The sequence below is a fragment of the Narcine bancroftii genome, chromosome 3, assembly GCF_036971445.1.
Source record: "Narcine bancroftii isolate sNarBan1 chromosome 3, sNarBan1.hap1, whole genome shotgun sequence".
Classification (NCBI taxonomy): domain Eukaryota; kingdom Metazoa; phylum Chordata; class Chondrichthyes; order Torpediniformes; family Narcinidae; genus Narcine; species Narcine bancroftii.
In genome coordinates, this window is record NC_091471.1 from 348,828,890 (window position 1) to 348,842,850 (window position 13,961).

Consider the following 13,961-nt stretch of genomic DNA (forward strand, 5'->3'; position numbering starts at 1 on the left):
CACTCCACCCCCACCCTTGTCAGTATTTGTTTAAAAATAACTAATGCTCACATCCTGAATGAATTCTAACTGACTGGGACACCTAACAGCACACTTCATTGTATTGTCTTTGAACTTGGTATCTTCTGTAATCTGTGTCATCACCCAAACACACACACACACACACACAACGGGAAAGGGTGAGGGGGAAAGGGGGAGAGAGTGAGGGGGAGAGAGTGAGGGGGAGAGAGTGAGGGGGAGAGAGTGAGGGGGAGAGAGTGAGGGGGAGAGAGTGAGGGGGAGAGAGTGAGGGGGAGAGAGTGAGGGGGAGAGAGTGAGGGGGAGAGGAGAGAGTGAGGGGGAGAGGAGAGAGTGAGGGGGAGAGGAGAGAGTGAGGGGGAGAGGAGAGAGTGAGGGGGAGAGGAGAGAGTGAGGGGGAGAGAGTGAGGGGGAGAGAGTGAGGGGGAGAGAGTGAGGGGGAGGAGGCAGGGGCAGGAAGGGGAGGTGGAGAGAGTGGGATTGAGGAATGAGGTGGGGTTTGGAGAGGGAGAAAGAAGGAGAGGGGGTGAGAGAGGAGGCAGAGAGGAGGAAGAGAAATGAGAAAGGTAACTTTTAGATAAAAAGACAATGTTGTAAACAAAAAGATCAAAAATATGAGAAGGTGATACATTAACAGAGTGGAAAAAGAGTGAAAGGGAAAATGAACATTCAGTAGCGTTTCATGGGAGAACATCCTTTGTTAATTTGCCAGCGAACCTGTACGACACCTTGGCTGTCTCCAGTCTGAGCTTGAAGCAATATTTCAGTAAACTTCCTAAACCCAAGTACTGGAATGAACGAAGTTGATCCTTACCATGCTACCAGTTGTAATTTGGTTTTGTGAGCAACCAGTTCAAACATGTCCCTGCTGGCCTGCACCTGTGCTTGCTGGTGTTGGTGAGAGAGAAATAATGGGCTGCAAGGTACGTGCTGCAGCAGAGACTGAGTAGCTGATCACAGCCAGTGCACTGTGAAACTGAATGACGCAATGGGATAATCCACAGCACAACGTAAACCTGAACTTGTGCAACAAGTTAAACAATAAGTAATAAACAAAACAGGAGATGGGATCAGAGGATTGGGAGGGGTTAACTCCCAGACCTGCAAAAGGGGAGGGCATTGTGGAAGGGTCATAGACTGAGTCATTGTGGGTGGAAGTCAGAAACAGGAAGGGGGTGATCACTCCATTGGGAGTATTCAATGTCCCCTCATTGGGGTACTGAGGAGCAGGTTTTGGGAAGGTGCAAAAATAACAGGTTTGTTGTCATGCGACACTTCAACTTCCCTAATGTTGACTGGCACCTCCCTACTGCAGAAGGTGCAGATGGGGCAGAATTTGTCAGGTGTATCCAAGGATTCTTGACACTTTGTGGATTATAGGAGAGGCCATAGTGGGTCTAGTTCTGGGTAATGAACCTGGTCAGATGATGGACCTCTCAGTGAGGGAGCACTTCAGACAGTGACCACGACTCCCTGACCTTTACTGCAAGGATAAGAGTATAGCAAAAACAAAAATGTTTAATTGGGGAAGGGCTAATTATGATGGGATTAGGTGGTAATTTGAGAGTAAATTGGGAACAGATGCATAGCAGAAATATAGAGGATGTTTAAGGACCAGTTGTGAGGGTTCTGGATAGGCTTGTCCCACTGAGACAAGGAAAAGAGAGGTGGGACTGCTGGTCAAAAACATCAAGGAAGCATATACAAGGTTTAGGAAGTCAGGAAGGGCTCATGAAAATTATATAGTAACCAGGATGGAATTTAAGAAAGGACTTAGTTGAACTTAAGGGGGGGCATGAGAATACCTTGGTCAGCAGGATTAATGAAAACCCTAAGATGCTATATACATTCATGAAGAATAGAAGGAAGATGAGAATGAGGATAGGACCGATTAGGGATAAAGGGGGGGATATGTGCCTGGAAGTACAGGAGCCAGGGGAAGTCCTATATGAATATTTTGATTCAATGTTCAATGAGAGGGACCTTGGTGAATTTGAAGTCAGTGTAGAACAGGTTTATGTGCTGAAGCATGTCTAGGTTAAGAAAGAGAAAGTGCTAGATCTTATTAAAAACATTCAGGCAGACGTCTGCAGGTCTGGAAAGGATATGTCCCAGGTTACTGGAGAAATCGAGGGAAGAGATTGCAGGAGCGTTAGGAATGATCTTTGTGTCTTCCCTGGCCACAAGAGAGCTACCAGAAGATTAGAGAATGGTAATGTAGTTTCCTCATTTAAGAAAGTTAAAAGGGAGAATCATGGACCTGTAACTTATCTCAATGGTAGGCAAACTATTGGAGAGAATTCTTAATTACAGGATTTACAAGTATTTAGAGAAGCATTGTCTTCTCAGAGATAGCATAGATTTGTGAGGGGCAGGTCATGCCTCATGAGCCTTATTGAGCCTTTTGAGGAAATGACAAAAGAAATTGATGAAATGTGGTGGATGTGGTGTACATGAATTTTAGTAAGGCATTTGACAAGGTCCCACATGGTAGATTCATTCAGAAAGTCATAAGGCATGGATTTAAGAAATCTTGGTGCTTGGATTTGGAATTGGCTTGCCTACAGAAAGCAGAGAATAGTAATAGTTGGAATGCCTGGAGGTCAGTGACATGTGGCGTTCTGTAGGGAACTGTTCTGGGACCCCTGCTCTTTGTGAGTTTTTTTAATATAAAGAACATGGACAAAGAAGTGTAGGGGTGTTCACAGATTTGAATACTGAAGCTGTTGGGGATAGTGTAGAAGTTGTTGTAGGTTATAACAGAAATAAGACAGGATGCAGAGTTTCATATTTATTGTCAGAGTACATACATAACATCACATACAACCTTCAAATTCTTTTTTCTGTGGTTGAGGCAAATTTACCACTTATTGGTAGTGCAAAAAAACACAGCATACACAGTAAACAAATAAATACTGTGATCAGATAATAAATGTAAACAAACTGTCTGTGCAAAACAGAGAGAATTTTAAAAAAGTTAATAAAGTGCACAAGTAAGAATTCAAATCAGAATTTATTGACCTGAACAAGTCATGAAATTTGGTGTTTTGCGACAGCATGACAGAGCAAACATTCATATTATAACCATCTTACAACATTACTTTAAAAAATGTTTTAAAACAACAAAAATAGTGCACGAAAGTAAGGCAGTATCTTTGGTTCACTGATTATTCATGAATCTGATGGCAGCGGGGAAGAAGCTGTCCTTGTGCTGCTGAGTGCTTGTCTTTAGGCTCCTGTACCTTTTCCCTGATGGTAGCAGAGTGAAGAGGGCATGGCCTGGGTGCTGGGGATCTTTGAGGATAGAGGCTGCTTTTTTAAGACATCACCTAATGTAGATCTCTTCGATGGAATGAAGCCTGGTGCCTATGATGTCACAGGCCGAGTTAACAACCCTCTGGAGTTTATTCTTGTACTGAGAGTTGACGCCTCCATGTCGGGTAGTGATGCAACCAGCCAGAATATACACCTGGAGAAATTTATGAGCGTCTTCAGTGACATACCAAATCTCCTCAGTCACCTCACAAAGTATAGCCACTGGCGAGCCTTCTTTGTGATTGCATCAACGTAGAGGCTCCAGAACAGATCCTCAGAATTTGAAGTACTTAACCCTCTCAAACACTGATCCCTCGAATACTGGGTCCTTAAATGAGTCTCTGATTGAGTTTGTCATTGTGGAGTCTGATGGTGGAGGGGTAGCAACTGTTCCTGAACGTGGTAGTGCTAATCTTGTGGCACCTGGTGTACAGGTAGGTGGTGGGGATCCTTGATGATTGCTGCTGCTCTCTGACGACAGCATTCCCTGTAGATCTTCTTGATAGTGGGAAGGGTTTTGCCTGTGATGTCCTGGACTGTGTCCACTACTTTTTGCAGGACTTTACACTCAGTAGATTGATGTCCCCATATGTTGTGTGTATGGAGGAGACATGGCCTCCCTGCCTGCATGTTGTGGGTGGTCACGTGCCCTCCCTATCTGAAACTCATTCGTAAGTCACATCACCTGTCAGTATCTTTTCAATCTTCTTCAGCATGATGCTGAACCAAGCCATGAAAGACCCCAACAATGAAGACGCTGTTTACATCCGGTACCGCACGGATGGCAGTCTCTTCAATCTGAGGCACCTGCAAGCTCACACCAAGACACAAGAGAAACTTGTCCGTGAACTACTCTTTGCAGATGATGCCGCTTTAGTTGCCCATTCAGAGCCAGCTCTTCAGCGCTTGACGTCCTGCTTTGCGGAAACTGCCAAAATGTTTGGCCTGGAAGTCAGCCTGAAGAAAACTGAGGTCCTCCATCAGCCAGCTCCCCACCATGACTACCAGCCCCCCCACATCTCCATCGGGCACACAAAACTCAAAACGGTCAACCAGTTTACCTATCTCGGCTGCACCATTTCATCAGATGCAAGGATCGACAACGAGATAGACAACAGACTCGCCAAGGCAAATAGCGCCTTTGGAAGACTACACAAAAGAGTCTGGAAAAACAACCAACTGAAAAACCTCACAAAGATAAGCGTATACAGAGCCGTTGTCATACCCACACTCCTGTTCGGCTCCGAATCATGGGTCCTCTACCGGCACCACCTACGGCTCCTAGAACGCTTCCACCAGCGTTGTCTCCGCTCCATCCTCAACATCCATTGGAGCGCTTACACCCCTAACGTCAAAGTACTCGAGATGGCAGAGGTCGACAGCATCGAGTCCACGCTGCTGAAGATCCAGCTGCGCTGGATGGGTCACGTCTCCAGAATGGAGGACCATCGCCTTCCCAAGATCGTGTTATATGGCGAGCTCTCCACTGGCCACCGTGACAGAGGTGCACCAAAGAAAAGGTACAAGGACTGCCTAAAGAAATCTCTTGGTGCCTGCCACATTGACCACCGCCAGTGGGCTGATATCGCCTCAAACCGTGCATCTTGGCGCCTCACAGTTTGGCGGGCAGCAACCTCCTTTGAAGAAGACCGCAGAGCCCACCTCACTGACAAAAGGCAAAGGAGGAAAAACCCAACACCCAACCCCAACCAACCAATTTTCCCTTGCAACCGCTGCAATCGTGTCTGCCTGTCCCGCATCGGACTTGTCAGCCACAAACGAGCCTGCAGCTGACGTGGACTTTTTACCCCCTCCATAAATCTTCGTCCGCGAAGCCAAGCCAAAGATGTTATGTACTTTTTGTTTCATTCAAAGTTACAGGTTGTAGATTCAAAGTTAGTTTGCAGGTGAAACGTCAGTTAAGGTTGGGCTCCAGTCACTAGTTAGTGGACACCTTGCTACTGGCTAATTCAAATCACCTAGCTCTCTTATTGGCTAGAGCCTTGTATTTAGCACCAGCACAGAGCACATTTGCTCTTTCCGCCTCGATGCCTGAGCCCCAGACATGCTCCATGCCAGGTCACTACTGTGGATGTCGCTTGAAAGGGTCGCAGGTAAGGTGTGCAGTGCACTGAGGCTGAGCCATAGTATTGCTATAGATCAAATTGCTATAGATCAATACTTGCAATACAGCTGCCACTCTCAATGATCATGGGTCCGGGAGCATATGTACAGCCCTGTGTACAGTGTGTACTAGAGCTGCTTCCCAATGATTAAGGGTCCGAGACAGTTTATATACCCCTGCGTACAGTGGTACTAGAGCCACCTCCTAACATATAGAACCACTGCTTATAGTGTGTGAATTTCTGCATCACCGGTGTGCATTAGTAACTGTGTACCGTTTAACGTTCTTCTGTTGGTTTCTGTCACGATTTTCCCACGCTCTTATTAAATTGTGCACGTATTTTCCCACATTCTTAGAACCATGGAAAACTATTGCACAGAAAATAGACCATTTGATCCTTCTAATCAGTGCCGAAATATTATTCTGCTCGTCCCATTGACCTGCACCCAGTCCATAACCCTCCAGACCTCTCCCATTCACGTATCTATCCAATTTATTCTTAAAACTTAAGATTGAGCCTGCATTTACGTCAGATGGCAGCTCATTTCACCTAATGTTCCTCTTAAACCTTTCCCTTTCACCCTAGAGCCATGTCCTCTCGTATTTATATCTCCTAATCTAAGTGGAAAGAGCCTACTCACATTTACTGGCTATACCCCTCATAATCTTGTAAACTTCTATCAAATCTCCCCTTATTCTTCTACACTCCAAGGAATAAAGGACTAACCTGTTTAATCTTTCCCTAAAACTCAACTCCTAAAGACCTGGCAACATCCTATAAATTGTGCATGTTTTATTCCTGCTACAATTTTCCTACGCTCTTCTATTAATTGTATTAATAAAAGTTACGTGTGATTACAAACCCTTGTATCCGGACTCATCTCTCTGTGAACCCACCAAACCCGACACTCTTTCCCAACACAACAATTAGTGCTGCAAGCAAGGTTCAAAGAATTACAACTGGACACACATGGTGATTTAACTATGTGGGAGTGAGAGACTGTTTTAACTGTGCAGATTGTATTGGTAACTGTGTGTGGGTGTCCTGTCAGGTGCATGGTTTATTGTGTACATGCTCACCAACAGGGCAGCAGGAGGAAATGGACCTTGGGGTTGTAGTTTAAAATCCCTGGGTGGTCCAATGACCGCCAGGCATTCAGCCATTTGGTAATGTGGCTAGCAAGCCATGCCAGTCAATTGGAATGACAGGTTGGACCCCATGGGCAGAAGATAGGGCACCATGTGATCTCCCACCTGGCGCTACTGGGGTTTTCCGAGGCTGGGCAGAGTTTTGGGGTAGCCCTATGGCTACTAATATCCCTACTCAGGAGCCAGTGCAATATGACATCTGAGCTAAGTAGCCAGGAAGAAAGGGAAATAGAATCCCTACAAGATAAGAGTTGGGAAAGCAACAAGTGTTGGGAACTGTAAGAGGCAGTACAGTCTGCCCAAGGACAAGCAACCTGGAAAGATGATAGGGAGATAGAATCCCAGCTACATGAACATTGGGAACTGCAAGAGGTACTGCAGGTTGCCCAAGGGCAAGCGACCAATTTAGACTTTAAATCAGGGAGGCAGTTTCCTCTCAGATCAAAACACAGCAGCTACAAGCTCTGGTCTGGCTTGCGGCATGAAACAGGAAAAGTCCGAGCCATTATCTAGCAGGGGGGAAGGGACTGACATGTGGATGGATGATCTTAACCATGAGGAAACTGAGTCCCAGGACACACTTCCTACTCCCTGCATGCGTGAGCCTTTACCATCCCGACCAGTGACCATTCGGTTCCAGGTCTGCCATGAGAGGACATGCCAACCCTCCAAACAGGGATGTAGTCCCCACTGTCCAGCAGGAGGAGAGGATCATCATGTGGTGGTGGGGGGATGGGTACGTGTGAATGGAAGATGAGTCACACATCATCCCCTTCCTGTGAGCCTGAGCTTTTACAAGCCCGGCCAGTGACCACATGATCCCAGGTTTGTAACAAGGGCGCCCCTCCGACCCTTCAAAATGGGGAGGTAGCTGAAGATGGGGGACCTCAGGTGAGCACATAGGTGGTCATTGTAAGATAACGGAGCTCCAGGACTACTCTAACCGGGCGTGGGGACTGATGCCACCAGCGGCCAGACGAAAACTTAGCCATGCTGCTGATTCAGTTGGGAGATGAGGGAACTCCCAATTACTTTCTCTCTCATTGGGATGTGAGTGACCTGGGTGGTCAGTCTGACTGGCAGACGATTGCCAACGCCTTGAGGGCACCACCCTACGGCAGCGGGTGGTGAGTGCAGTCCAGACCAGATTCTCTGCCCTCCTAGAATGGGGCCAACATAGCCGGCTACAATGGCGCACTGTTTACATTGGGACGCGGGTTGTTAAGGAGTGGGCATTGGTTGTGGGTGGCTACAGGGGGCACCCACAAACACCACCTCTCAGGGAGCACAAAGGTGATTGGTGCCCCGCCACATTCCCCCACCTTGCCGCTCATGGGACTGGCATCAGAGAAGGCGGTCCAGGAAGCCATTACCCTCCTGGAGTGGAGGGATCAGAGTGCACGGAGCAGAGAGATCCTGCTCAACATTTCAGGGCTTAGGAGAAGGTCGGCAATGTCACCCTGCCGGTGTGAGAGAGAGTGAGCACTGCGGAGGGGGGGGGGGGGGGGGGGAGCCCTGTTGGGGTTCAGCTTCCCATGCACTGCCCACTCCGACCTGGATCAGCCTCCCCTCTGGTCTTCCCCGACCAGAGGTGGCCCCTAACTAATCAATGTTTTGAGCTCTCTCCCCCTACCCCCACACAGATTACCCTTCAAGCTGTTCCTCTCCTCGATCTGAGGGTGCATCAAAAGACTACTGCAACAGAATCACTGATTTCAGCTGCCAACACCACTGATAGCTGTGGTCACACCTGCCGTTTGAGCAGTGGAATTTGGCATTCGATTGCATCGCAAGCATGGACTTTGGGTTGGACCTTTTGTTTTTCTGTTGTCTTTCCTCTTCTTCAGTCACCCTGTGATGTCTTATAAGTAGTGTCATTGAATGGACGTTGTTTTCTTTTTGTTTCACTTGACAGTAACAGTGTCGCCCCAGCCCCTCCCCCATTAACAAAACTTTCAGTCCCATCTCCTCCCAGGCTATCATTGCATGGATCCAACAAAGGTACTTGTGGCATCTGTTTAAAAAGAACGTGAGCAAGAATGGCATCCTGGTGTTGGATGACAGCCCAGGGAAATAGAATGTTCCGGGTACACCCTGGATACATGTCTGCCAGCCTGCCCTCTGCCTCACCACAGGATAGTATGGCGGCTGCCATCTGAGCTCTGTGCTTTGGGAGTGCCCAAGTGTGGGACCAGGGCGCAGAATATGCAAGCCAAGTGAGGGATCTGGCACCTCATGCATGACCCTGCGCTGCCTGTTTGCAGGTGTAGGTGGTGGGAGTGTTCACATTTTCCAGCCGAGCTGGAGAAGCAAGGCATTGGCTCAGTGACCAGACAAGTTCCTTTTTCTGCCCTCCCCTCTGACACTGGGGAGCAGCTCCCACAGCAACCTGCTCCACTGGTAACACAGTGACCCTGTTTGGTCAGAGGTGCAATGGTGGGGGGGGGGGGTTTGCTGGTGAGGCGCTATCATTGTACATAGCATCACTGATCCAGAGTGACATGGCTTCCGAGGGGTGGAATGTGGTATGTGGAGGAGGCGTGGCCTCCCTACCTGTGTGTTGCAGGTGGTCATGTGGCCTCCCCATCTGAAACTCATTCAGGAGTCACATCACCTGTCAGTATGTTGTGTACTTTTTGTTTCATTCAAAGTTACAAGTTGTAGATTCAAAGTTATGGTTTGCAGGTGGAGTGACAGTTAAGGTTGGGCTCTGGCAACTAGTTAATGCCACTAGCTAATTCAGATCGCCTAGTGTTCTTTATGGCTAGAACCTTGTATTTAGCACGACCACAGAACACATTCGCTCCCTCCGGTGAGTCATAATATTGTTATAGATCAAATTGCTGCAGATCAATACGCAGTCGAGCTGACTCTCAACGATCAGGGGTCCAGGAGTTAGTGCACACCCCTGCGTTCAGTGGTACAAGAGCTGCCTCACAATGATCAGGGGTCTGGGAGGGTGTGTATACCCCTGCGTAGAATGGTACTAGAGCCATCTCCCAACGTATAGAACCCCGGCTTATAGTGTGCAAATGCCTGCATTGCCTGTGTGAATTAGTAATTGTGTACTGTTTAATGTTCTCCCGTTAGTTTCTGGTTACGATTTTCCCATGCGCTTATATTAATTGTTGCGTTTTAATAAAAGTGATTACAAACCCTTGTGTCCAGACTCGTCTCTGTGAACCCACCGAACCTGACATTCTCAACACAACATACCAGACCGTGATGCAGCCAGTCAGCACACTTTCCACCACAACTCTAGAAATTTGCCGGGGTTTCTGATGTCAAACTCCTGAGTAAGTAGAGGCCCTAACATGCCTTTTTCATGATGCCATTAGTGTGTTGGGTCTAGGAAAGATCATTCAAAAGTAGTGTCTCCCAAGAACTTAAATTTCCTTACCCTCTCCACCTCTGATTCCCCCACTGGATTGTACATCTCTGGCTTTCCTTTCCTGAAGTCAACAATCAGCTCCTTAGTTTTGGTGACAATGAGTGCAATGTTATTGTTGGTGCACCATTCAGCTATTTCATTCTCCTTCCTGTAGTTGGGCGGAGAAGAGGCTGATGAAGTTCAATCTGTATCAATGTGAAAAGATGCACATTGGAAGTTTGGACTTGAAGGTGGAGTACATGGTTAATGGCAGGACTCTTAAGGGTGGAAAAACAGGCGGATCTTGGAGACCAGGTCCTTAGATCCCCAAAGGTTGCTGCAAAAGATGATAAGGTGGTAAGAAGATGTATGGTATGCCGGCCTTTATTTGTTGGGGGATTAAGTTGAAGAGCCATGAGGTAATATTGTAGCTCCTTAAAACTCTGATTGGACTGCACTTGGAATATTGCATTCAGTTTTGATCGCCTCATTACAGGGAGGACGTGGAAGCTTAGAGAGGGGTGCAGAAATTTACCAGGATTTTGCCTGGATTGGAGAGCATATATGAAACAAGGTTGAGAAAGCTATGACTTTTCCCTTTGGAATGACAATTGAGAGGCAAATTAATAGAGATGTGTAATATTATAAGAGGCATATAAGATTATGAGAGGAAGGCAATGGCTAATTCCAGAGGACATCCGTTTCAGGTGAGTTGAGGAAAGTTCAGGGGAAAATTCAGAGGTGATTTTTTTTAAATACGTGCACACACACAAAGTGGTGGGTGCCTGGAATTCATTGCCAGGCTGATGGTGGCAGCTGGTACGACGACGATTTTAAAAAGTCTCTGAGATAGGCACATGGATGTAAGAAACATTGAGGCTTATGGGTATGATTAGATTTTGTGGAGTAGGTTTACACAGGTCAGCACAACATTGTGGCTGAAGGGCATGTACTGTGCTGTGATATTCATTTTTAATCTCTCACAGCTCTAGTCGTAAGTTCCCACCTGCTTCAAAAGGGCACCAATCATCCCAGTGCCCAAGAAAAGTAGGGTGAGCTGCCTCAATGACTATCATCTAGTAGCCCTCACATCTCATGTGATGAAATGCTTTAAGAGTTGGTCATGGCCAGAATTAATGTATCTCTAGCAAAGGACTAGTCCCACTGCAATTCACCTACTGTCACAATTGCTCCACAGCAAATGTAATAACATTAGCTCTCCACTCAGCTCTGGATCACCTAGACAACAGTAAAACTTACATATGGCTGCTCTTCATTGATTACAGCTTAACCTTCAACACCATTATTCTCTCAGTGCTGGTCAATAAGCTCCAAACCTTGGGCCTCTGCACCCGCTTGTGCAACTGGATCCTTGACTTCCACATCAGAACACAAGTAAGTAAATTGGAAACAACATCTCTCTCCTCACTGATGATCAACACAGGTGCACCGCAAGCATACATGCTTATCCCACTGCTCCACTCACTCTACACCCATGACTGTGTGGCCAGGCACAATTCAAAGGCAATCTACAATTTTGCTGAAGACACCACAGTTGTCAGCAGAATCACAGGCAACAATGAGGAAGTGTACAGGAGTGAGCAAGATCATCTGGTTGAGTGGTGTCACAACAACAACCTTGTGCTTAATGTTAGCAAAAGCAAGGAGATGATTGCAGACTTCAGGAGGATATCAGGAGCACGTGAACTTGTTCTCATCGAGGGCTCAGCAGTGGAGAGGGTAAAGAACTTCAAATTCCTGGGCATCAACATCTCTGAGGATCTGTCCTGGAGCCTCCATATTGATGCAATCACGAAGAAGGAGCCAACACACAGGTCAGGAAAGGATTGCAGAGAGTTGTGAACTTGACCAGCACCATCACGGGCATCAGTCTTCACTCCATCAAGAACATCTACAATAGGCAGTGTCTCAAGAAAGCAGCCTCTATCGTCTATGACCCCCCACCACCCAGGCTATGCTCTCTTCACACTGTTACCATCAGGAAGGAGGTATAGAAGATGAACGCCCAGTGGCATAGGGCTTCTTGCCCTCCGCAATCAGATTTCTGAATACACAATGAACCATAAGACACTACCTTGTTTACTATTTTCACACTGATTTAGTTGTTTTATATGTAATAGCAGAATTTCCACTGTAGGTGCTTCCACAAAACAACATATTTAATGGTATGTTCACAACAATAAATTCCGACTCTGAATGTATAGAAGCATGTGGGCCAAATAAGGGTAATGAAAATAAGTACAGAAAGTACAAGGGTCAGCATGGATAGGTTGGGCTGAAGGGACTGTTATTGTGCAACAATTCTCCATGATTATGACATTGGTCTTGCGTTTCCATCACAATGAAAGCAAGAGAATCATTTAGGCTAATAGAGGACTGAAGACCATCCTCCCACTCACACAGCTCCCTTACCCCCTCGCCCACACAGCTCCTCATCCCTCGCCCACCTGGACCCTCGTCTACCCTCACAGCTACCACACCCCCTTGCCTGCTGGACCCCTCACTTGCCCGTCCACACTGCTACCTCACCACCTCACTTGCCTGGACCCTCGCCCACTTGGACCCTCGCCCACTTGGACCCTCACCCACTCGCCCTCACAGCTGCCTCACTCCCTCGCCTGCACAGACCCTTGTCTGCCCACACAGCTACCTCACCCCCTGTCCCCCTGGTCGCTTGCCCATCCACGCAGCTACCTCACTCCCTCACCCGCATGGTCCCTCGCCCTTCACACAAACATGCAATTTTCCAAATTGATTGGTGCACGAGCCTCAACATACCCGGTACTCAAGGCTTCCTGACCATTCCTGCACACCCAGCACAAACTTTTCTGAGCAATTCTCAGGGAACCACGATGTGATTCCCTATCAACCCTCTGCACTTTCCTTCTGTCCTCCACACATCTCTCCCTCTCTAACTGGTACTCATTCTCACTCCACTTTCCCCACCATCCCTCTTCCCTCCACATTCACCACCATTCCTCTGCTTTCTCCACCCTCCCTCCGATTTCCTCCCTCTCCACTTTCGACATCCCTCCCCTTTCCCCTCTCTCTTTCCCCTTCCTCTCTTTCCCCCAGCCTTCTTCCCTCACCCCCTCCCATCCCTCTTTCTTTCCCTCCCGTCCTTTCTCCCCCTCCTTCCCTCTTTCTTACCCCTCTCTTTCCCTTCCATCCATTCCCCCCCACCCCGCTCCCGGGAGCGTTCAGTGTTGAAGGCGCTGGTACTCACTGCAGCGACCCGTTGCTGTGTTTCCTGCCCAGCCTGGCCAGTCTCCTTTTGGGCGAGGTGATCAGTAAGGCTGCGGGGATGTTGAGACTCTGCCGGGACAGGCTGGCGTGGCGTTCCCCGGGCAGCATCGTGCCACTCAGCGCCACTCCTCCGCACCGCTCATCCCCGGCCAACGGCGCCCAGCACCGGCAACAGCTGGCCGCGCCCCTTCTGAAACACCACCACCCTGGTGTTCAGCTCAAACCTCCCACAGACAAGGAGGCTCCGAGGCAGCTCCGCTGTCCCGTTACTCTGAGTCCCGGAGCCAGAGGGACAGAGACACCGTGTGGCCGCGGCCGGGCACCTCGACCGAGTGAGAACAGGGCAGGGAAGGAACCAACCCGGGAGAGCAGGACAGGAACGGAACTAACCCGATAGAGTTGGGAGGGAACTGAACCAACCCGGGAGAACAGGGAAGGAACTGAACTAACTCGGGAGAGGGAGAGGGAGAGGGAGAGGGAGAGGGAGGGGGGGGTGGGGGGGAAATCTATGAAAAACAATCTACATCTCCGTTATGATTTTAGAAACTTCTGTAGGATCACTGCTCAGCCTCATACACTATCCGCCCTCTTCCTGTAACTCAAATCTGGCAGCTCATTCCAGAAACATAGGTACAGGTACTTTGACCCTTGAAATTGTGCCGACCATATTCTTTAAGAAAGTACTAAACCCTCCCTGCCTAATTAAATGCCCCTAAT

General features: G+C 48.1%; 1 protein-coding gene across 3 annotated transcripts in view; it reads right to left on the reverse strand.

Annotated features, from left to right (window-relative positions):
• The window catches only part of radil2a (Ras association and DIL domains 2a), a 54,801-nt gene extending 41,144 nt beyond the window's left edge, over positions 1-13,657 (reverse strand). The window contains exon 1 of one of the 3 annotated variants that reach the window (XM_069929658.1): positions 13,225-13,649. In XM_069929658.1, coding sequence (XP_069785759.1) covers positions 13,225-13,352 — 128 coding nt within the window. In that variant the 5' untranslated portion in view covers positions 13,353-13,649. Of the gene's footprint in view, positions 1-832; positions 971-13,224 lie in introns of those variants that run through there. The other 2 variants (XM_069929660.1, XM_069929661.1) reach the window with 2 other exon arrangements.
• Between the last annotated feature and the right edge of the window lie 304 nt (positions 13,658-13,961).